We start from the raw sequence: 20970 nt of genomic DNA, 5'->3' as shown, positions 1-20970 counted from the left end.
ATATCCACCCGTTGGAGAGCATCCACCACAGTCCAATGGCCTGGCTATCATACACCACGGTGGGAAGTAGTCCCCACTCCTCGGCGGGTCGTCCAACCCCAGCACATATGGCTTCGCTCGGCTTCTTCAGCCGGGTCGTCTGCAACTGGAGAAGACGGTCCTGATTCCCCGGCTTCTCAAAGCGAAAGATAAGCTCGAGTGCTTGCATTTCTCGACTTGGCACTGACGCTGGACAACCTGGATCCCTTGACCCCTTTGTTTTCAGGGTGTGAAAGGTTAGTTGGTTCAGAAGGTAATCTCGTAAGCGTGCATGACGCCATTTGACGGCGAGTGAGAGAGGGGTTTCTCCCGCGCTGTTGGGTTGGATAATAAAATCGATGATTTGCTGACTGCAAAGTGCATGCTTCTCGAGCAAAGCCTCGCTGGCTTGCGAATTCCCAGCTGCTGCAGCGGCGTGCAGCGCAGTGTTGTTATCCTTATCGCGTACGCTGTAGTCATAGACGGAGAGCGCATTCCGAATTAAATCGTGATTGTCAAACCGCGCAGCAACGTGAAGCAAAGTCGCGCCTTTTTTGTATTTCCAGTCGGGATGGGCGCAATCAGGAAACGCTACATCCGTAAGGTGCTGGCTTTTGTTTGCGACCATCCAGTACACAATGGAATTCAGGTCATCCGCCGGCGGTTTGGGGTTGCGGGAATATTCCAATAAGCGGGTTTCAACCATAGAGACCTCAGCTTTTGTCGCCAGGGGAGTGTATCCCCCCACGCAAGACGGGGGGTAATATAGATCCGATTTCAAGAGACAAAGCGTTGCCTCACGGTGGTTTTGCGCGACGGCTAGACCCAAGGGGCTCTTGTAGAAGGACTCTTGAGCTGGAAGCTCGGAGCTGATATCTTTCAGCAAAGCTTGGATGTTTTGCAAATGACCTTTAAATGAGGCTTCATGGAGGGCCGAACGCCCATCCTTGTCTTTCCTGAGAATGCCTGGCCTCTCAAAGAGCACAGGTTTGAAGGAGTTCATGTCATCTGTTTCAAGTGCGAGTTGGAATGGTGTTTTTCCATCGGCATTCTCGCGATTGACGTCGGCTTTATGGCGCACCAAACAGTCGATGGCCCCCGCATGTCTTTCCTTACAGGCCGTATGAAGTGGCGAATCGCCCCCGACGCCATCAACTTTGACGCCATCAACTTTGGCCCCGTTGGCTATCAAGATCTGGATCAAGGTGTCTAATCGGTGTGGTTCCTCTTTTCCTCCAGCCCACCTGACGGCTGCATGCAAAGGTGTTTCTCCCACGTACGTTTCTGCGTTGACATCTGCGCCGCTTTTGATGAGAATCTTGACATTTTCGAGTTGGCCTAAATTGCTCGCCGACCAGAGGGGAGTTCGACCCATGTTATCGAACCTCGTAGGATCCGCTTGGTGAGATAAGAGGAGGGCAACGGTATGTGGGTCATTTTTTTCGGCCGCAAAGTGCAAAGGTGTGTAGCCTTCGTGATTCGCTGCATGGACAGCTGCTTGAAAACTGAGAAGTATTCGCACCGTTGAGTGTTTTTCATTGGCGCAGGCGAGCTGTAATGCGGTATTTCCTGTTTTGTTGCAGGAATTGACAGCGGCGTGTCTGCTCAGCAGGGTGAACATGACTCTATCATGTCCATGTGTGGCGGCCAGTTGAAGCGATGTATTACCACCACCATTACAGCTATCGATTTCGGCGCCTTTGTCCAAAAGAATGGAGACGACCTTATCGTGTCCCCCAGCAGATGCCTTCTGAAGCGGTGTATTACCCCCTTTATTGCGTGACTCAACTTCTGCTTTCCTCTGCAAAAGTACAGAGACAACCTCAAGATGCCCACATTCAGATGCCGCGAGCAGAGGGCTGGCTCCGTTATAGTTCTTGCTCTCGATATCTGCACCACGATCCAAAAGACTTAATACGGTGCTTGCATGCCCCCGACATGCTGCTAGGCCAAGAGAGGTTTCTTTAAACTTGTTGCAGCTGTCGATTTCAGCACCCCTGGCCAAAAGTGTTAAGGCGACCTTATCATGGCCATTAAAACAGGCCATTTGAAGGGGTGTATTACCCAATGCATTACGTGTGTCGACATGGGCTCCTTGCTCTAAGAGTGCTTGAACGGCCTCAAGATCCCCATTTGCAGATGCATCCAGCAGAGATGTCTCTTTGTTCCCATCGGAGCTATTGATGACGGCACCCGGATCAGGAGGTCTGGATTCTGCAAGTCCATCTCCACCTCCTGCCCATTTATCTTCATCTTCATCACCTTGTTCTTGTACTGCCTCTTCTCCTTCTCCCTCTTCTCCCAGTTCAGCATCAATGAAGTCGTCATCCAGTGCGCTGGCTCTGCTTTTCAAAGCGGGGGCGTTCGTCTCGTCGGAGCGGGAGTGCATTGTTTGATGACTTGGAAATTATGGCAAGTTCTAATAGAAAAAAGAGATCGGTGATTCAGGTGGCTCCATTTCAGTTAAAGAGAATATGCTCGGGCGACAGAGTGAGCAGATCCCACCCTATTTATCAAAAACCGGCAGAGTCCGTTCTTTCTTTCTGTTAAGAGAAATCCGAGGCGCCCAGGCAAACTCCTGCATAGCCCGATGGCCGTGATTGGGTATCAAGGTTAGGAACGATTACTTCAGACGGCCTAACTAAACTAGCGAACACCACGCTTGGCAGTGGAAAGAATTCCAAGATCTAAAGTGTGAGTTGTCTCGGTATTTGCTCCCTTACCCGCAAGTTGGGCCTCCTGCCTATAGAGGGATCCGAGCATTCCGAGAAGAGACTGCACTAGTGCTATCTTTTGTAGGCCGGTGTTCAAAGCATTGGGGCACGGATCTTCACTAGCGCGATAAAAGCACCGTGGGTGAGATGGGAGCGAGCTGTATGAGTTTTGAAAGAAAGACAACCGACAGGTGCGGACGATTGTGTATCAGTCTACTCGGCCCAGCGTCCCCCTGTGCATACTAGTCTGCACTGCTCAATTCCTCCACGCATACCGTATTTAGTAGTCTGCTGCTAGCTTCGCATCTTTTCGACGGACCTTTTACGACCCCACATTTCAGCTACCCCGAGCCGCTATTTTAGACTTCCGGCTTCAAACAAAGGCGGGACGAACCGACCATTCGTTCCTATTGACGTGTCATCTGTGATATGCCCAGATCACCAGAAGCACGGACAGATGTCAGCTCGGAAGTAGTCCGCCCGCCGTCTCCACCTTACGTGAGGAGTCAATCATTCGCTCGAGTGCTGAGAAAGGATGTGATGCCGTGACATGGAATGCAGCCGATCAATCGATCAGAGAAAACCTACTGCTTAGGATGCTGCTTCTTTAGGTACTGATCGGCAGAAAGTCAGTTTTCGCTTGTGGGTACTAGGCCTTTCAGCCGGGTGATTCTTGGACATACACAGTATACTCTCGTAAGCATCACAACTCAATCCTAAGTCTTGGTTTCATACTGTTAAATCTGGTTTTCATCATCTTAGCAGTTCAAGTTAAAATCAAGGTAATCAGGCTTCGATAGATGGGCCTCACACTTCTTATTATTGTCACGCAGGGCTCTTCTGGTGAATTGAGGCCGAGAAAGGTAAATTGGCCAGGATAAGAAAGCTTGACGGTCCAAATATTGTTTAACTCCCGACTGAAGTGTGGGAGGGAGCTCATGATGCCTGAATTTCATGCTATCCGCCTCCAATCATAGAACATGTGATACATAGATGTTTGCTGTAACCAACCGGCTGGCGACGATCACAGACTTGATCTGGTTAGGCAATTTCTGTGATGCGGGTGTCAATCAGCCCTCCCCCCCCCCCCCCCCCCCGTCTGGTAAACTAAGCCCTCCGGCGATTAACTTACCGACTTACCTTGGTTCTCAGCCACAATGTTTGAGATGCGAAGATCGTTGTTGCCTCTCTGTTGGATACGACAGCCAAGATTTGCCGGCTGACTCAGAACATGTGTTTTATCTCCGCTCTCAAATCCCAGCCAACCATCCCCGTGGCCCTCATGCTTTGATTGTGGATGGCGTTTGGATCCATGGGAGCAAATCAGTCCGAGAACCGATATTAGCATCGCCCAAGGTTGAAAACAGCACTTCTAGGCTGTGCTACAGGGGTCTTGGCTTGGATCACGACCGTATGCTTAGTCGACACAGCATTTAGCGCGATTTGCACGACTGTCCTGCCGGGTCTACTCACCCAATTCTTGAATTTCTGAGCCCCTCGAGTGAGAAGCGCCACCCATCACACACCAGTGGTCTGAACTCGTTGGAGTTTGCTCGAGGTTCGGCCGCCGTATTCCTGTCCTCGAATGGGAGAAGAGAGTTGCCGCATTAGCGGGGTCCTGTGCCAAACCCAACACCGGAGTGATCATCGTGGAAATGTAGGTCGCTTGGTGTTCATCACTACTCCCTTGTACCAACGGCACGCCTTACCCATTTCTTTTGTTCAGATGTGAGGCAATTGGTGAGCTGGAATGGGTGGGGGCCCTTTTGACATGCGCATATAAGAGCAAAGAATAACTAGAAGACACTGACCGCATTGGAGTCCCAGATTTCACTTTTTGATTGTAGAGGTGGAAGTTGAGCGAGGGCAGAAGATTTTCTTTCCATCATTTTGTATGGCAAAAACTTTTATCAAATCAGTTGACAAACTAAGAGAACCCCGCCGGAGCGACATTGTTTATCCGGTAGGTCGGACACAAAGAAAGACAACAACCTTGTTCAAATCAGACGCTGCTGTTTACGGAGAAGAGTGAGCGGGTAGGCCTGGACAGTGGGTCAGATAATAAGTCCAAGAAGCTGGTCGTTGCCGCGTAGGACCCAGAGGGGTCGTGGAGGAGGACTGGGTGGCCATGTAGGAAGTATAGAATTACACTAATGGCTGTGCTGTTTCCTAAAGCTGACTGCATCATATTTGTCAGTGAGGGAGTTGACGAACTTTTGGGGCAGTTGGGGAATGGGAAAAGGAGGCGTATCTGTGTATAAACCCGCTTCTGCGACACGAACACCCACTTGTGTGATGAGAACTCCGTCGGATCGAATGGCTGTGCTGGTCGTGAGATCAACTGAGATGTTAGCATTTTTGCGTCCAGGATAATTACCTTCTTCGCTGAGGATGGAGCAGGGTCTGTGGCCTGCGCTGGTGGAAGCGAGAGGCTCGCAGGAGTGGAGGGAGTATCGGGCCTGGTTTGATCAGTGCTGCGTCTAGCTTTGATCCACGGGGTTGGAATTTGAGTGTTGGTGCCTGCTCACGGCCCTGAGACAGTCTTCTTCGGTACACAGAAGGACGATCGCAGCCGGGTTCTGGCGGTCGATATCCGTTTCAACGTTGCAGACGGTGGTGAAACTCAGGGTCCTGGTGTCTTACAGGATTTGCATTTCATGCCAACAGTAGCCGGGAGATTTGGAAGCTGGAACAGGTACGGGTGGAGATGATTGATACTGATGGGGGGGGGGGGGTGGTTGAGAGAGAAAAATATGGAAGTAGTGATTGATTAACACGGAAAGTGGGATTGATGCCCCGGTCATGCTGACAGAGTAGTCGTCCATTGCAGCTGTCCGATGACGCCATTTCAATTGCATCGGATATGTTGTTAGATCGTTCTACGGGATATTTTCTTGCCGCTACTTTTCCTTTTATCCTTGATATGCATTCAGCAAACTCGCATGTACAATTTTCATGACACGTCACAGTTGATTCCATTCAGGACTAACAATGTAGCATGGTCCATAGGAGAGACTATCTGACTAGACAGAATCCATTCGGCCACGTAACTCCTGGTTTCTCGCCTTGCACCGGTTCAGGATCATCTCCTTGTTACGGTACCCCCGCAGTTCATGACGGGCAAAGAGGTCTTCCAGCACAGACACATAACCCAAAGCGACCGCCTCCTCCACCTCTGGCAACCCAAAGGTACACCGCACGACGATGGGAAACTCGTTTTGGATCATGAACCTTGCAAACTCGGGCTTGCGACAGAGTAAAGCCTCTCGGATCATCTGGCTAGCCTCGTTGGCCTCCCAGTCGAGCTTAGCAACGTGAAGGTGCATGAATCGAAAGACCTCAATCGAAGGGGCATGCCGGACCAAGAGAAAGTAGCGCTCCTTGCGCGTGGCCGTGTCGCAGGGTGAGCGGAGGAGGTCGGTGCCGTTCTCGCTGGCACGCTTGAACAGCTCTTGGAAGCCAGAAGTCCTCAGCAGCGCGACGAAGATGCGATCGGTGAAGAAGACACACCGTTCTTCGAGAAGCATCTTAATCCCCCGGTCAAGCTCGGGGAGCATGGGATTCAAGCAGTCGATGACCGACAATCGATCATGCCGGGGCCCGATGTGGACGGTAGGATTAACTCCAAGCCGCAATAGTTTTCTGATAACATTCGTGTTGCCCGCCGCCGCCGCCAGATGGAGCAAGCTGACTCCATGGCTGTCGACCTCCCAGACATCCACGCCTTCCTCGTATAGATAGTGATCAATATTGAAATCGTCTCCACTGCAGATGGCACTTTCTAGGGAGTTGGGAATGTGGGGGTCAGTGGGCTCGACTACCCTGTATGCTTCGGGGCCCAGGCCACTTACAATGCATCGCTTCAACAACTCGCGGAAAGTGGCTCCGTGCTTCCCCTGGCATGTCCTGGAGTAGCAGCTCAGGCTGTTTTCACTCAGATAGTCAATTGACCATCTCAAACGCTCGCATATGTCTTCCAGCCCCCTAACCGGGCGCTTCGACTTGAACGTCGAGGCCATATTGGAATATTTATCTCCAAGATACTGAAAGCCAGCGAGGCGATAATAGTTGCGGTGGATGGCGGAAAAGAAGGGTATAATAAACAAAGAATGCATTGGTGCCTTGTATAGTAATGCTCGACAAACGCTTTCTCACACGGAATCCATCGCTTCGTTTGATGATATGCGCATAAGAATAAAGGACAGCCAGTGATGTAACAAGAATATCCTTCATAGTAATGACGTGCCTCGACAAATGCTTTCTCACACGGAATCCATCGCTTCGTTTGATGATATGCGCATAAGAATAAAGGACCAGCCAGTGATGTAACAAGAATATCCTTCATAGTAATGACGTGCCTCGACAAACGCTTTCTCACACGGAATCTGTCGTTTCGTTTGATGATATGCGCATAAGAATAAAGTACCAGCCAGTGCAGTCATAAGAATATCCCTCGACGGGATTTCACAAAACAATAATCACCCTTTCCCCAGAACAAAACAAAAGAAACGTCTTCAAACATAGTGTGGAGAGTCCATGAGCAGGGCCTAGTTTCGGCCTCTCTTCTTCATTCTTCTGGCCCGTCGTTCTGCAAGTATTTCATCGAGCCTGTTCTTGTCCCTGCGGATCTGGGCGAGCAAATCATCACATCGCTGCCCAAATTCCTGGTCCCCTTTGATTGACTCTTCGATCTCTCTCAGGACCTTCTGAATCTGCATCTTGCGCGGATTATAGGATCGACCTTGGCATTGAACTTTGCGTTGGGGATTATCCCCAGTCTCGAATTGATCTTTGGGTTGAATGTTACCGCGATTCTCCTGTTGAACTTCGCATCTAGTATCCTTCCGTGTCTCGTCCTGAAGTTCCTTCGCAACGTCTAGCTTGCCTAGCTTGAGATCATCCTGATCCCTGATCTGAATATGATCTCGATCACCCTGTCCCTGTCGGTGTCTGTGTCGAAGATCTTGGACTCTGAGACGGGTGTCGCCTTCGTGTTTAGCATCCTTCCATGTTTCGTCCTGAAATTCCTTTGCAATGCTAAGCCAAATGTCATTATCTTGGCCCTTGATCTGAATATCATCTCGATCATCCTGTTCCTGTTGGTGTCTGTGTTGGAGATCTTGAATTCCCGAACGGGTGTCGTCTTCGTGTTTAGCATCCTTCCATGTTTCGTCCTGAAATTCCTTTGCAATACTAAGCCAAATGTCATCATCTTGGTCCTTGATCTGAATATGATCTCGACCACTCTGTCCCTGTCGATGTCTGTGTCGAAGATCTTGGACTCTGAGATGGGTGTCGCCTTCGTGTTTAGCATCCTTCCATGTTTCGTCCTGAAATTCCTTTGCAATGCTAAGCCAAATGTCATTATCTTGGCCCTTGATCTGAATATCATCTCGATCATCCTGTTCCTGTCGGTGTCTGTGTTGGAGATCCTGAATTCCCGAACGGGTGTCGTCTTCGTGTTTAGCATTCTTCCGTGTTTCGTCCTGAAATTCCTTTGCAATGCTAAGCCAAATATCATCATCTTGGTTCTTGATCTGAATATCATCTCGATCATCCTGTCCCTGTCGGTATCCGTGTCGAAGATCTTGGACTCTGAAACGGGTGTCGCCTTCGTGTTTAGCATTCTTCTGTGTTTCGTCCTGAAATTCCTCTGCAGTGCTAAGCCGAATGTCATCATCTTGGTCCGCGATCTGAATATCATCTCGATTACCCCATCCCTGTCGGTGTCGGTGTCGAAGGCAATGAGGCTTGAAAGGGGCTCTGCCTTCGCGTCTAGTATCCTTCGGTGTCTCATCCTGAGATTCCTCTATAACGCCTAGCTCGCCTAGCTTAAGGTCATCTTGATCCTTGATTTGATTATCATCTCGATCACCCTGTCCCTGTCGGTGTCTGTGTCGAAGGTATTGGGGTCTGGAACGGGTATCGCCTTGCTGTCGGGATTGAACAATCATGTCTTGCTTGTCCTGTTGGATTTGGAGTTGAAGTTTCCGAAATCTAGAGTGGAAATCAGGTAGCGGTTTGTATCGAACAACACCATCTTGACTGTTCTGTCGGTTTCTGTTTTGAAGGTATCGAAGTCTGGAACGAGGACGGTCTTGCATCTCGGATTGAACTTTGTGTTGAAAGTCAACTCGATTGTCCTGTCGGTCTTTGTTCTTAAGGCGTTCAATTCTAGCTTGGATGTCTTTTTCCAGTCTGGCGCGAATTCTGGATTGAACATCATCTTGATGGTTCATTTGGTTTCTGTGTCGGAGGTATTGAAGTCTGGACTGAATATCATTTTCCATCCTCGCTAGAAAGGATTCAATCTCATCTCGATTGTCCTGTGGGCTTTTGTTCTGAAGGTATTGAAGTCGGGTTCGGATATCTTCTTCCAGTCTCGAGCGAATTCTGGCTTCAACATCATCGTCATGCTTGTTCAATTGATCCTTGGATTGGAGATCATCTTGATTGTCCTGAGGGCTTTTGTTCTGAGGAGCTTGAAGTCGGGGTTGGATATCTTCTTCTGGTCTGGAGCAAATTCTGGATTCAGCGTCATCGTCACGCTTCTTCAATTGATCCTTGGATTGGAGATCATCTTGATTAGTCTGTGGGCTTTTGTTCTGAGGAGATTCAAGTCGGGGTTGGATATCTTCTTCTGGTCTGGAGCAAATTCTGGATTCAACGTCATCGTCATGCTTCTCTAATTGATCCTTGGGTTGGAGATCATCGCGATTATCCTGTCGAACTTTGCATTCAGCATTCTTTCGTTCGAGCTTGAAGGAAGCGCAGGCATCCATGTCAATTATGAGGCGAGTGACGGGCCCGATGGTCGGAGTCTTCTCAATCGGTTTCTCTATCACGATGAAGCCAGGTTAGCAATGCAACTTTCAACTGCCGTGCAGAGATGGAGCTAAAGATTATTCACTCTTCCAGCTCTCCGGGAGGAGCCCCAAGGACTCGAGAGCCCTGAATAGAATCATTAGTCGTGACCTTGAATAGAGATGTGTGTGTATACGGAGTTTGAAGTAGTACTGAAGTCGGAGTGAGGTGGTAATTGAAGCTGAGTTGAAGTGGTATTATTGAAGTTGAATTGAAGGCAGTTCAAGAGTGTTGTATGTGAGCATGAGGTGTGAGTAAGTTGAGGTTGGAACTCGTTGGGGGATTTGGGGGGATTTGGGGGGATACCGTCTCTCAGGGCCATTCTGGACATAAACGGAAGGCGCAAGAGGGTCCAACCATATGAGGGCAGCAGCTGGTAATAGCAGGGGAAGGAAGAAGGCACACAAACAGAAGGAAGGAACAGAACCAGTTGGTTGAGTGCTTAGAAGGCCATAGTTATAGCACGGACTGGCTGTTGTCTGGGCTCTTCGAGGAGGATGACCGTCGAGGGGGAAGACATTAGGGCTAATCTTCTTCCTAGTAGGATGCAGCATGGTGGTGGTTGTCTAAGTCCATGGGCTAACTTCGCTTAGGGAACTGGAGCTGAGAAAAAGGCTTGAACTATTTTATTAGTAATGAATCAATCACTTAATGAAGGAGAACAATAGAGGTTATTGACACCTTCTGGCTGACGAACAATACAGTGCAGTTCGAATTCCTTGATCACGGTTATTGGCGAGTGCTATGAGATTCCCAGATCCCGGATCCGACTCGGATTTATGTACACTGTAACTGAGGCAAACAACTCACTACTCTTTGTTCTCGAGGGTAATTATACTAGTGGCGAGTCGTCTGGCGTTTTCCATTCTTCGGAGCCATACACCTCCACCTCCTCCCCTCTGATACCCCGCCACCACTCACTTTGCCGCACAAGCTCCCCATCCTCACCGCCCAGCAATGTCCAATATTTCTTCAGGAACCAGACCTTGGCCTCCCAGCTACGGACATCCCACGGTGTGCCTGTTGGATGACACCCAATCGAGTCATGTCTGTCCCGTCTCCCCATGCCCGCCCCGCCCCAGCACACCAGGCCGGTTATCAAATCATCGAAAAGCTCGTCCTCGTCCAGCTCGTCATGGTGCATCAGGAGGTTCTTCCGCAGTGTCGGGAAGGGCAGAATGTCTATCGAAGGGTGGTGTGGAATCGTGATCTGCTCACGACTCGGCCGGAGGTCCGGCTTGAGGGCTTTGAATATCTTCTGAACCGTCCCGATCATACTTGCGTTTGCTAGACTATCTGCGGAGCCCGCACTGGGGCGGTAGAATGGCGAGAACGACTCATCGGCACACAGCATCGACTCGTTGACCCCGATGTGTAGTCCGAGGTCGTACAAGGCTGTGACGGTGCAGAGAGTGTCGATCCGAATGTGATTGGTGTATGGGTCCGCTGTAGGGGCGCCTGTTCCTAGGCTGAGGAAACGTATCTCGCCCGAGCGGAACGGGTAGGGACCCCGAGTCTGGACGCGGATGTGCGGCCTTGGACAGCCGCATTTAATGATGCTGGTACAGTGTGCACCGTCGGACCTTTTGTTGTGGGTTTCAGGGACAAGGAAAGATGGTATGCCTTGGAATTTGGGGCCGACTGTGCTCAGTGCTGATGGGGGGTTGACTGGGCGTTGCGAGTCACTAGCAGTGGAATCCCATGAGCTCGGGACTGAGGAGATATCGTCTGACAGAGGGACAGCCAAAGAAGTAGCCCACAAACTAGATAGCGACAGATCATTCGATGACGATGCATACATGGTGGAGTCGAACGTTGTCGGCGAGGTTGAGAAATCATCTAAGCATGATGACGGTTCCCAGGATGGGAAAGTCGCCGAGAAGGTATTTACTGGTTGGCATAGTCCTGCAGATAGTCCTGCAGGGACCACTGCACCTGGAAAAGGGCCCGCAGCTCCAGAGGCGGGGATGTTCTTTGTAGCGATGTGGGGCAGAGCGATCATCGGAGAATCCTGCACTAACGTTACGGCCGGCCCCGAGGGATCCATTTCCACAGCTGGTGGTGGTTCTTCAACCGCACGAATCTGCGCTGCGGATGCTGCGAGTGCTTCGAGACTTTCCAGGCGCTTGCGCAGCTTTTCTCCTGGAGTCTCAAGCATTAGTGATTGAATACCTGGAATTCAACCAGCCCACAGCAGCAAAGGTAAAACAATGAGGTGTACTCACGGTACTTTTTCTGGGCTTGGATGTTCTGTTGCCTCCGCTTCTCTGGGTCACGGCGGACGGGCTTCCGATTCGCACCCCCTGTGGAACCGCGGGTCTGCGTCGGCATGATATACCTTAATAGCTAATCAAGTATGCTCCAGCAAGCGAAAGTCTGGAATGAGTGAAGTGCAGCGCACCTGTGGCTGAATGGATTTTGTAAGACGAAGTAAGTCAGAAGAAGCAGCGGCCAGACCATGGCTGATGTCAGCCATATCCCGCTTGGCCGAAAGAGGACTAGCGTAGATTTGATACTTCGAGTGAAGATATCAACAATTGGACTAACTTAACTTATATACACTATATACAAGGCCTGCAGCCCCCGTTCTTTCAGCTTCAGTCGATGTCGTCCATGCTGAGATTCTATAAGTTTGTGCCTGTAGCGATGCTGCCGTCTTCTCAATGAGAAGTTTGTTCACAACCTAGGTCCTAATGGTCTGCATTCGTTCTCAGGGTACTTCAAGCGCATTCAACAAGTATGGTAAGACGAAAGCAGGGAGAATTGAATTCGGTGCATTGAATGCTATTTGTCGAAGCTCCCTTGCTGTATTAAATATACCATGCCGCGTTGAGCTGGAGAAGGGCTATTTACATAGAGATGATGGGAGGGGTACCGCTATGACCGGATACCCAACTCCCCACCTCCGGCCAATGCAATGAAACATCATCCAAATTGATGAGCTCAGCGAAGTCAGAATACCAGGCGCCCGAGCTCCTCAAGCTTGGACTTGCCATCAATGACCACCGTTCCAAGCACAACCCCGCGAGGGTCTTTTTTCAGGGAACATGGCTACGCAATTGATCGGAGGAGGTATGGCCCCAAAGTGGAGCCAAGATGGGGTACACGCGGGCTACGACTCGCCGTCACACTGCCGTTCGTAGCACATAACTAGATAGAGCGAACGGAAACCATGAGATAATGATTGATGACCGGGGTGTTCCATACTTCAAGGTCCTGCCTATGAAGAGAGGCGTAATTCAGCTTGGAAGACAGCAGCTGCAGCCTATGTGATCAATAAACGGTTGGCAACTCCGACGTATTCTGCCACCAGCTTCCGTCGTGGGTCCACGTACATTGCCCGTCTCAATCTGGCGCTCCAATAATAACCCAGGCCCCATCGCACGCAACAAGAATTATTTTCTATGGCTAAAGAACTTTTATTTGGTTTTATCCAGATCGTGCCAGCTCATGATTGATATATGTGCTAAGTTCGGTATCTCAGCGCATCAGATCAACATAGTCAATCAAATTATCCGCCCAACCAACTCGAACGCAGTGCATGCTCAGAGCCTCCAGTCAAAGCCCAAGGCAAAGGTATGGTATCAATGTCATAACGGCGCGAAGAGGAGCCCCGCGCATGCTGTATCAGAGTGGAGTTGACGAGGACGTCAGCATCCTTAAACACACAAGAAAAGTCAAAGCGAAAGAAGTATAGGGGTATAAAGTCGTAAGAAACAAGAAAATTGATGGGCCTAGACAAGGGTGGGTGTGGTGGAAGTTTTTTTTATGCGTGGACAGCCTGCTCGGGGGAACTAGGCGGTAGAGTCGGGGGTGGTTGCTGGTTGATGGCGGTGCTGCTACCGGTTTTGGGCGACATCGGCTCGTCAATGGCGTGCATGGGAGTTTGTTGGGCAGCTGTGGAAAAAGAGTCTTGGGAAATCTTGGCGCTCGAATCAGCGACGTTATCATTCACGCCTTTCTTCTCGTCAGAGAAAATTGTTTCCGAAGCCTCCTTGAATTCCTCTGTCTCGTCATAGAAATGAACACTTTCGCGAGTCGCAGGACTGGTACTCCGCAGAGAGTGCGGGTAACGCGGATGCAAGTTGTTTTCAGAGGCAATGGACTCAGTACCGCTGCCTATCGCGGAATCTGATGCTCGTGGTTCATCCGATGGAGTAGGTTTCCGTAGCTTTAGGCGCTCCTCCGGCGGCATATTCTGCCATTCGCTGCCAAAGGTGACAATTGAAGCCTTTTTACCGTGCACGGTGAAGCTGGCTGACTTTCTCGAGAGTCCCTCATTGTCGTGCGTACCTTGCGCATCCTCAAGCGCGCCCAAGCTAGATGTTGAGTCGCGTGATTTCTTGCTCCGTGGATAATTCCCGTTCACACTCGGCGCATCGCGGAGGGTGCGATGAAGACTGCGGCGAATTCGGCTCGCGCGATCGATCGAAGGCCTGGGTTGAGTGTCATTGTGCTTCGGGTCAGTTTCGCCCTCCTTAGAAGCAAGCGATGGTCGTCGTGAGACTTCGAGTAGATTGGTTTCCCGAAGGATGCGCTCTTCCCCCTCATCGAAACTGTTGGGCACAGTAAGCTTAGACGCGTGGGAGCCGAGGCTTGCGACATCGAATCTGCTAGCTGCGCTCAGAACGGAGGCTTCACGAGTGAGCCGGTTAGCACGATCAGGGGAGCTTGACATAGCACGCTCCTTAATAGCATCAACAGATAGACGTCTACCAGCGCGATCAGGTTGGTCGAACGAAGCGAAGGATGCCGGAATGCTCGGCCGCCTCACGTCCGCCGAGGCAGGGTGTGAAGAGGCCTGGGAGATGGATGGTGGCTTTGCGGAGTTGGGATGTGGAGAAGCTTCCCGAATTGGGGAGATAACTTTGATGGTCCCAGTTTCCTCGCAGGGTCCTTCCACGGTGTTGGTAGCGGTTGAAGCGGGAATCTCCAGTTGAAGACGTTTGGGGTCGGTCGTGGGTTGGGCCTCGTTCAGTTCCTCGCCAAGATCACGGACGAGCACCTCTCGGTAACACCTGGTCCGCCATATGTCCTGTCTCACCCATTTGAGCTTCGCAGCCATGCGTCCAGCCGCCATGATGACCTGTTCGCGGGCTCTGGAGTGCACAGGGGTCAGAACTTGTAGATGTCTCGCGTTTCGCAGTAGATCGTCAAGCTGCCTTTGGCTAACAAATAACTTTTCGTTGGCCTCCCGAATCTTTAGGCGCATCAATTGACTCTGTGATGCGAGCAAGTCCTCGCCAATGTCGGTCGCGGGGTTAGGTGAGGGCGGTTCTCGGTCTGCCAAGGATGCAGCGGACCCTCTGCGGCTCATGCGATTGCGCTGCGCCTCGTAGTTGGTGGCTATCATTCCTTTGCTTCGAACACCGGTTGTTTTGAAAGCGGCCGCGTAGTTGAGCTTTGCCAACCAATCGTTCATATCAGACTCCGAATTGGCAAGAAAAACCTCTTCTATGGCGTTTGAACGGACATAGACAAACGCATTCTTATGCTTCTTGTAACTAGCATCCAGTAACGCGACAGCATCTTCGGTCGGCATCATGCCATCAGGCTTGAAGTCAGTAAGAGGTGGTCTGAAGGTAACGGCCCGACGGCGACCTTCCTTGACGTGTGACTCGTGTTGGTGGATTAAGGATTTCACCCAGTTGACGTCCCGGAAAAAGTACAGTTTCGAAAAGGTCAGAAGAGCACCCCATTCCTGCCACGGAGATCGGGCCTTTTTCTTCTTCGGATCCTTGCGCCATAGCAATCCGACCTTTGCCACTTTGATGTCCACCAAACCCGGGCTCGAATCAATCGGATTCTCCATGCTCGATGGCATGAAAGCGTCCGGTCGAGACCGTGCGGAGACAATCTGCAGGACTGCGGACTTCGAAAACGCACGGTGGAGACTTTCAATGTCTGGCGGTCCTTCCGTGCCATCGCAGCGGTACGTATCGTCTAGATTCATGACATCCTTGAGGCTTGGCCGAAGAGAATCAAGCTTGTTGTCCATGATCAAGGTATAAGGATCTACTGGCTCTTTACCCAAGTGATCTGAGCTAGCGGTCCTGAACAAAGCCCGTCGGGGCTTGGCGAGATGACGTCCATTGGGGTTGTTGTCCTCAATATGAATGAAGGGCGTATAGGAGATATTCTCGTAGAAGCACTCAAGAATATCTTCTGAGATGCCCTCCCCGCGAGTGTTCCTGACATAGTCAGGCTTCTGCATTTTGCGCTTATTGTTCTTATTGAAGACATCAGTGTGCAGAATGAGGATCGAGAAGGCGATGAAATATGCCTGGTCTAAAGGAGTCATCAAGTCAGCTGAGTTCATGCTTGGGGAGATCGAGAATAGTACCTGGATTCGCAAAGATACCGGGGTTGCATTCGTGGTATCGGTCGGCGAAGCTCTGAAGGAATCGATCAATCTGCTGCGTCTCCTTTGGTAATTCAACTTCCATCAATAGCTTTCGGATGGCCATGTCAATTGGGTCGCCAAAAAACGAAAATCCCCGCATATATTTGCGCAGGGCATTTTTGTAGAACTCGTCGTTGGATTGCGAAAGGACACTGGCAATGGCGCTTTTCGAGACCTCGGCTTCTAAGCGCTCTAGATACGTAGCTGGTGTATCGTCCTCTTGTCGCGCCGGATAGGATGGGGTCTTCGTGACGGGAGTCTCGGCCCCCCGGGTGGCAGGTGACCCACTGCGAGGGAAGGGTGGCTCGGAATTCTGTCGGAGTCGCTGCGGGATGTTGAATATATCACCGAAGCTTTTCCGCCCGCTAGTTGAGGTCGACGTACGTCCAGAGGGTGTCAAGTGAGGTGACGCTTGCGGCTCGCTGGAACGTATGTTCGCCAAAGAGTCCAATGTTGACGATCGCGCGCGCGTGGTCAGGGAGTTTCGATTCCTGGTTGAGGGGGTCGAACGCGCGGAATGGGTCGAATTGGCCGAGTCGTTTCTCAAAAGAGGCGGTCGCGGGGAGGCGACACCCGCGGAACGCGAAGGCGAGGGTAGCGGAGAGATATTGTCCTGGTCTTGCCCTTCGGGTGTGGATGGTTTGGCAACTGTTTGACCATTCAAGGATCTAGGGGTCCGACCATTCATTGACTGTGACACAAGGGGCTTCGGCGGTAGTGGGAAGAGAGGCGTGCGATTTCGTTTCAAACGTGGCATTCGGAACTTTTTGGCGCTGGATATTGAGCCTTCATTCGAGTGCACTGGGCGGGCGACTCCATGGTCGCCTGCGCTCTGATCGGAACGTGACGACTCGGAAAATCGCACGTCTACTACCGAAGAACGATTCGACTCGCTGGGATGATCCCGACCGTTGCTTCGAATCGATGTGGTTGATAGACGGCCCGGCTCCTCACCACTCACGCGATGTAATGCTCGACTGATATCTGCGGCTTGTGATCCTGTCGAAGCCTGAGCGACATGTCGAGGTCTTCCATTAAGGCTACCCTGTTCGGAAGGAAGTTCGTCTGTTGAAGACTTCCTGTTATCCTGAAAGAATTTGAATTTCGTTTTCCGCTTCACCGGCTCATCGATTTCATGATTGGTCGGCGCAGTTGTGATTATAGTAGGAGCTGAAGACCCCGAGGTAATGGTTAGGAAGTTGCAATCACGGTAAATGCAGGGGTCGAGACTCACGGGGAAGTTCAGGCACGGGGGGAATATCTTTTTCTCCTTTAGCATAAGATTTAGACAACTGAGGATCTGACGCATGGCGGAGTCTCATGAAGCTAAACCGGTTTATGCGCCAATTGGGACCGCTTCCCGGCAAAGGCAAATGACCAGGATTCCTCGGTCTCGGGCTTGGGTCATCGGTGCGACTGGGCGTTTTCGTGAGATGATTGTTGCCTTGTCCTTCATTCAATTGTTCGTCGAATTCTGGGCCGGCCAGAGAGGGAGAACGAGAAGCGGACTCAGAGTGTCTTGGATTGAGTGCGGTCGTAGAGAGTGTAGGACGTGGGATTTGTTCGCTATGGCGGGCTTGCGCGTTTGGCTCGAATAGGTAGCTCCGTCGTTTGGCCTCATTGCTATCGGAAGAACCAATTCGCAATCCCTTCCAGTGCATAGTGGGCGTTTTCCGACAGACGTGTCTTTATGTAATCCTGCGGCGCAACCTATCCACGCGACCCAGTCAAATGTATATAGAGCTCTATGTCACTAGTGTGGCCGCGTCGATTGTACGACGCCCTATGGGACCAGGGCTGCAAGAAGTTTTCGATGGTAGGAATACGGTGCGAAAACGTCACTGTGGATCAGGCCGATTTGCATCGCGATCGCCTCGAAAGGGGTATGCAAGTCAGGCGACTGCGCAAGAACTAGGGGAATGTCGTTGGGTAGCTAAAAGCGAAGTCGTAAAAAGGGGGCGAGGAGAGTAGGAGGAGGTCGGAAAGGAGGCGGCGGGCAGAGTCGATCCCCGATACAGAAATTCCCGTTTGGAAGTCAAACCTGTCAAAGCTCCTAAGAGGAGCTGTTACATCGCCAGGTAAGTGTGCGGGTTGACTCTGGGTATCAAGCAATTCGAGAGGAGAAATTTGGAGTAACGTAGGTAACGTAGTAAGCAATTTGGCCTGCGGAGAGAGAGGGTGATGATTGTCGTCGTCGTTGGTCGGAGGTTGGTGGTCTGAGGGACGGATTTGGCAGACAAACAGGAGGGGTAAGAGAATGAAAGTGAACTTTTTGCGGGAGAGGGAAGTTTCGCACAGTGACTGATGGTGGTAGGAAAGTGAAAAAGAAAGGAAAAGAGAATTAAGCAAGGGAATGATAAGAATTTGGAGAAACACGACTAAGAGATGAGACGGTGTGGGGAGGGGAGTTTAGAAAGGCCGAGACGAAGGGGAGAGGGAGGGGGGGGGGGGGGGGGGGGGGGGGGGAGGGGGGGAAAGGGAAAGAGAAGAAAGGGTGCCAGACGGTTGGCGAGGTAAGGATAAGCTGGCGATGCTGACGACGGGGCGGAGAAGGAGTTTACTGGAGTTTAGTGGAGTGTATGGATGTACGGAGGGAGTACTCCGTACGGAGTACCGAATACCGTATGGAAGAGCAGCAGCAGAACTGGGTTCCAGAAGAGTGACTAGTCCTGTTTCTGTTCCTAAAAGGACCACCGGGCCGAGATTCACACGTGCCGAGAGGTACTAGGTACGGTAAGGCATTGATTGGTACAGTACGGTAGTACTGTGTGGTTACAGCCTAGACTACAGGACTGGCTGGCTGTGTGTGCATAAGACTAGGTGATAGACTAATAGTAACGTATGAATAGCATGTCTCATCTCGAATGCACGGGTGAAACTGTCCGTGGTTCCAACATTGTTTCTATCTTTATCAATGAGGGAGTGTAAGTACGGAGTAGTAGCTAAAATCATGTTCTTGGCCCCTTTTCCTTCCCTAGAATTGACCCGTCCTGCCAAATATAACCTGACTGAGATTGTTCCTTCTTGACTATGACTCTCTTGTCTCTCAACTGTCGACTAATAATATCATGACAGGGAGCGAGTGTATTGTACTTTACCTAAATGTACTGAGGACACGCATGACGCAGCCCACACCCGCTTAGTCTCACGTGACCAGTGTTCTGGCCACGTCAGGCCCCTTGGTCCATCCCCCTCCGATCCCCTGCCTACATACCTTAGTAAGTTGAGTGACTAAAGTATACCCACCAAAGGACCTTGTTTTCGCGTCAAGTCCCAAGACGAAAACCCTCTTGTCCACCCTCCCCACCATTCACCCACGTCAAACGCTGATGTGGTCATCGGATTCGTACTCCGTAGTCCGTACAGAGGTTGTACCGGCGCATTCCAATTGGGGGTTCACGGACCCTCCAGCATACCGGGATTGGGCGGGAAGATTGGGGAAGTTGACTAGGTACTAAGCCCGGGGCCTGGCCAGCCCCCAATCCACTGCGAACCAAGGGCCACGAAAGGCACCGAACCAACACGCTAAATTGTTAGGGATTGGCAGATTGGCCATGCACCGTATACACCACGGAGCATAGTAACTTGAGTATTACATAGCATAGAGTGCATCTCGATTACCTTTGCGGCCCCCTCCGGCTTCCGCATGCAAGATGGCGTCAACTATAGGGCTTGGCAAGAACTCATCTCAGGATCTTGGTTGATACGTCTGGCTGTCAAGACTTGTTGTCCATGAGGGCTAGCCTCAAGGCGCTATGTGCATGCGCAAGGCATTTCAAGATCAGACATGGCGATTAGAACGACTATCGCAGATCAACTGGCATGATTCCGATGTGATCAATTGACCGTCGGTAAAAGCCATAGGCCGACAGATGTACCCCAATCCGATCAACGCACAGTGCACGTCAATACGTCCAATCATTGGTGATTTATGGGCAGTAACTTCGAGACTACAAAGTAAAAGCACATGCAAGACTTTTCAAAGGACGTCCAGGCCTAGAAGCGTATTCCCTTTGAGCCTAAGTGTTGTCACGGGAGTAAATAATGGGAGATCTTCACAGACGGTATGCATGCCGCCACCGTCCCGCAACGACATGCAGGGTCCGTGAGAGTTCCAAGAACGTCTATTCCACCGCTGTTCGAAGCCCTTCAGCCTCTTTGCCAAAGGCAAGGGACGCCTGCATTTCCTTGATATGCTTGCCTTCACACAGTTATTTTTCCGGACAGAGAGCGAACTGCGGTGAAGACATATCCTCCAGCCAAGATCCTGGTGTCGAGGGTATTGATGATTTCGCACAGCACTGTTTCGTTATGTATCTCCTCAACGGGCCTTGGGCGTGTTGTTTGCAGACCGCTTGCTGTTCTGAATCTCCTCGATTGTTCTTTCCCCGGTTAAGGTGGCCTCGATGTGCTGTGTTCAATGAAAGCATGGGTTATCCACAGAGTCGTATTAACATTGATGGTCGGAGAGGCTTGTCGAGTGCTGATATTTCGTGGTGGAGAAACACTATAATAAGCTTATGCTTTGCTATATCCGGCGCTGAACGGGATAAACGATGAAGCGTTTCGGGAAGATCTAAGAACCCATTATCCATGCAGAAGTTTGTTTATGACCTCATATTTCTGCTTCGTGCTTAGCGGATAGGCAACTACAGGATAGAATACGGCTATAATCACGAGCTCGGTAGCACCTCCAGTACTCCGTAGTGCACACATGTCGGTCAAGTTCGTCAAAATCAACTACTTGAAGGATAGAGGAGTCCAACGTTGATTTCCTCTTTCGGCTGTAGTGACTTACGCTTTCGGGAGCAAAAGAGCACTTTCCTATAAACAGTTAGTCCAGCATAGGCCGGGAACAGTCTAGCTCGGTTGGGATTAGTGGTCGAAACCCCCCAGGCGGCGAGATTTTGATCATACGAATCCACTCTTTGCTACTGGACAACTTGATATGATGATGGCCTGATTGATGGG

The 20970-nt window shown here is 50.8% G+C and overlaps 4 protein-coding genes across 4 annotated transcripts; 1 reads left to right on the top strand and 3 right to left on the bottom strand.

Moving 5' to 3' along the window:
• Positions 1-5755: 5755 nt before the first annotated feature.
• BP01DRAFT_382074 (uncharacterized protein) lies at positions 5756-6751 on the bottom strand (the record flags this gene model as incomplete). The annotated part of the gene is made up of 1 exon (XM_025577348.1): positions 5756-6751. The coding sequence occupies one exon, from the start codon at positions 6749-6751 to the stop codon at positions 5756-5758; it is 996 nt and encodes a 331-aa protein (XP_025431874.1).
• Positions 6752-10355: 3604 nt separating this feature from the next.
• On the bottom strand, positions 10356-11997 carry BP01DRAFT_356097 (bZIP transcription factor). Its single transcript, XM_025574861.1, has 2 exons — positions 11822-11997; positions 10356-11738 (listed from the first exon to the last, which is right to left on the bottom strand). Exons 1-2 carry the CDS (start codon positions 11925-11927, stop codon positions 10429-10431), a joined length of 1416 nt encoding a protein of 471 aa, XP_025431873.1. The 5' UTR covers positions 11928-11997; the 3' UTR covers positions 10356-10428.
• Positions 11998-13644: 1647 nt separating this feature from the next.
• Positions 13645-17660, bottom strand: BP01DRAFT_271413 (Arf family guanine nucleotide exchange factor SYT1; the record flags this gene model as incomplete). Its single annotated transcript, XM_025571391.1, has 3 exons — positions 13645-15884; positions 15940-17169; positions 17234-17660. Coding segments are annotated over 3 exons (3897 nt in total), but the record flags the coding sequence as incomplete, so codon positions are not given.
• Positions 17661-19982: 2322 nt separating this feature from the next.
• BP01DRAFT_356095 (uncharacterized protein) lies at positions 19983-20769 on the top strand. Its single transcript, XM_025574860.1, has one exon. It carries the CDS (start codon positions 20044-20046, stop codon positions 20557-20559), a length of 516 nt encoding a protein of 171 aa, XP_025431871.1. The 5' UTR covers positions 19983-20043; the 3' UTR covers positions 20560-20769.
• Positions 20770-20970: the final 201 nt, after the last annotated feature.

This window comes from Aspergillus saccharolyticus, assembly GCF_003184585.1.
Source record: "Aspergillus saccharolyticus JOP 1030-1 unplaced genomic scaffold BP01scaffold_12, whole genome shotgun sequence".
Lineage (NCBI taxonomy): Eukaryota > Fungi > Ascomycota > Eurotiomycetes > Eurotiales > Aspergillaceae > Aspergillus > Aspergillus saccharolyticus.
Note: the sequence above shows the minus strand (reverse complement) of the source record. Positions and strands in the feature narration are given on the sequence as shown.

Bases quoted from the DNA above. Each gene is read 5' to 3' on its own strand.
- BP01DRAFT_356095 (XM_025574860.1), top strand. From the start codon at position 20,044: ATGGGAGATCTTCACAGACGGTATGCATGCCGCCACCGTCCCGCAACG.
- BP01DRAFT_356097 (XM_025574861.1), bottom strand. From the start codon at position 11,927: ATGCCGACGCAGACCCGCGGTTCCACAGGGGGTGCGAATCGGAAGCCC. The intron at 11,739-11,821 runs GTGAGTACACCT...TTGAGACTCCAG, and splicing joins CCAAGCCCAGAAAAAGTACC to GAGAAAAGCTGCGCAAGCGC.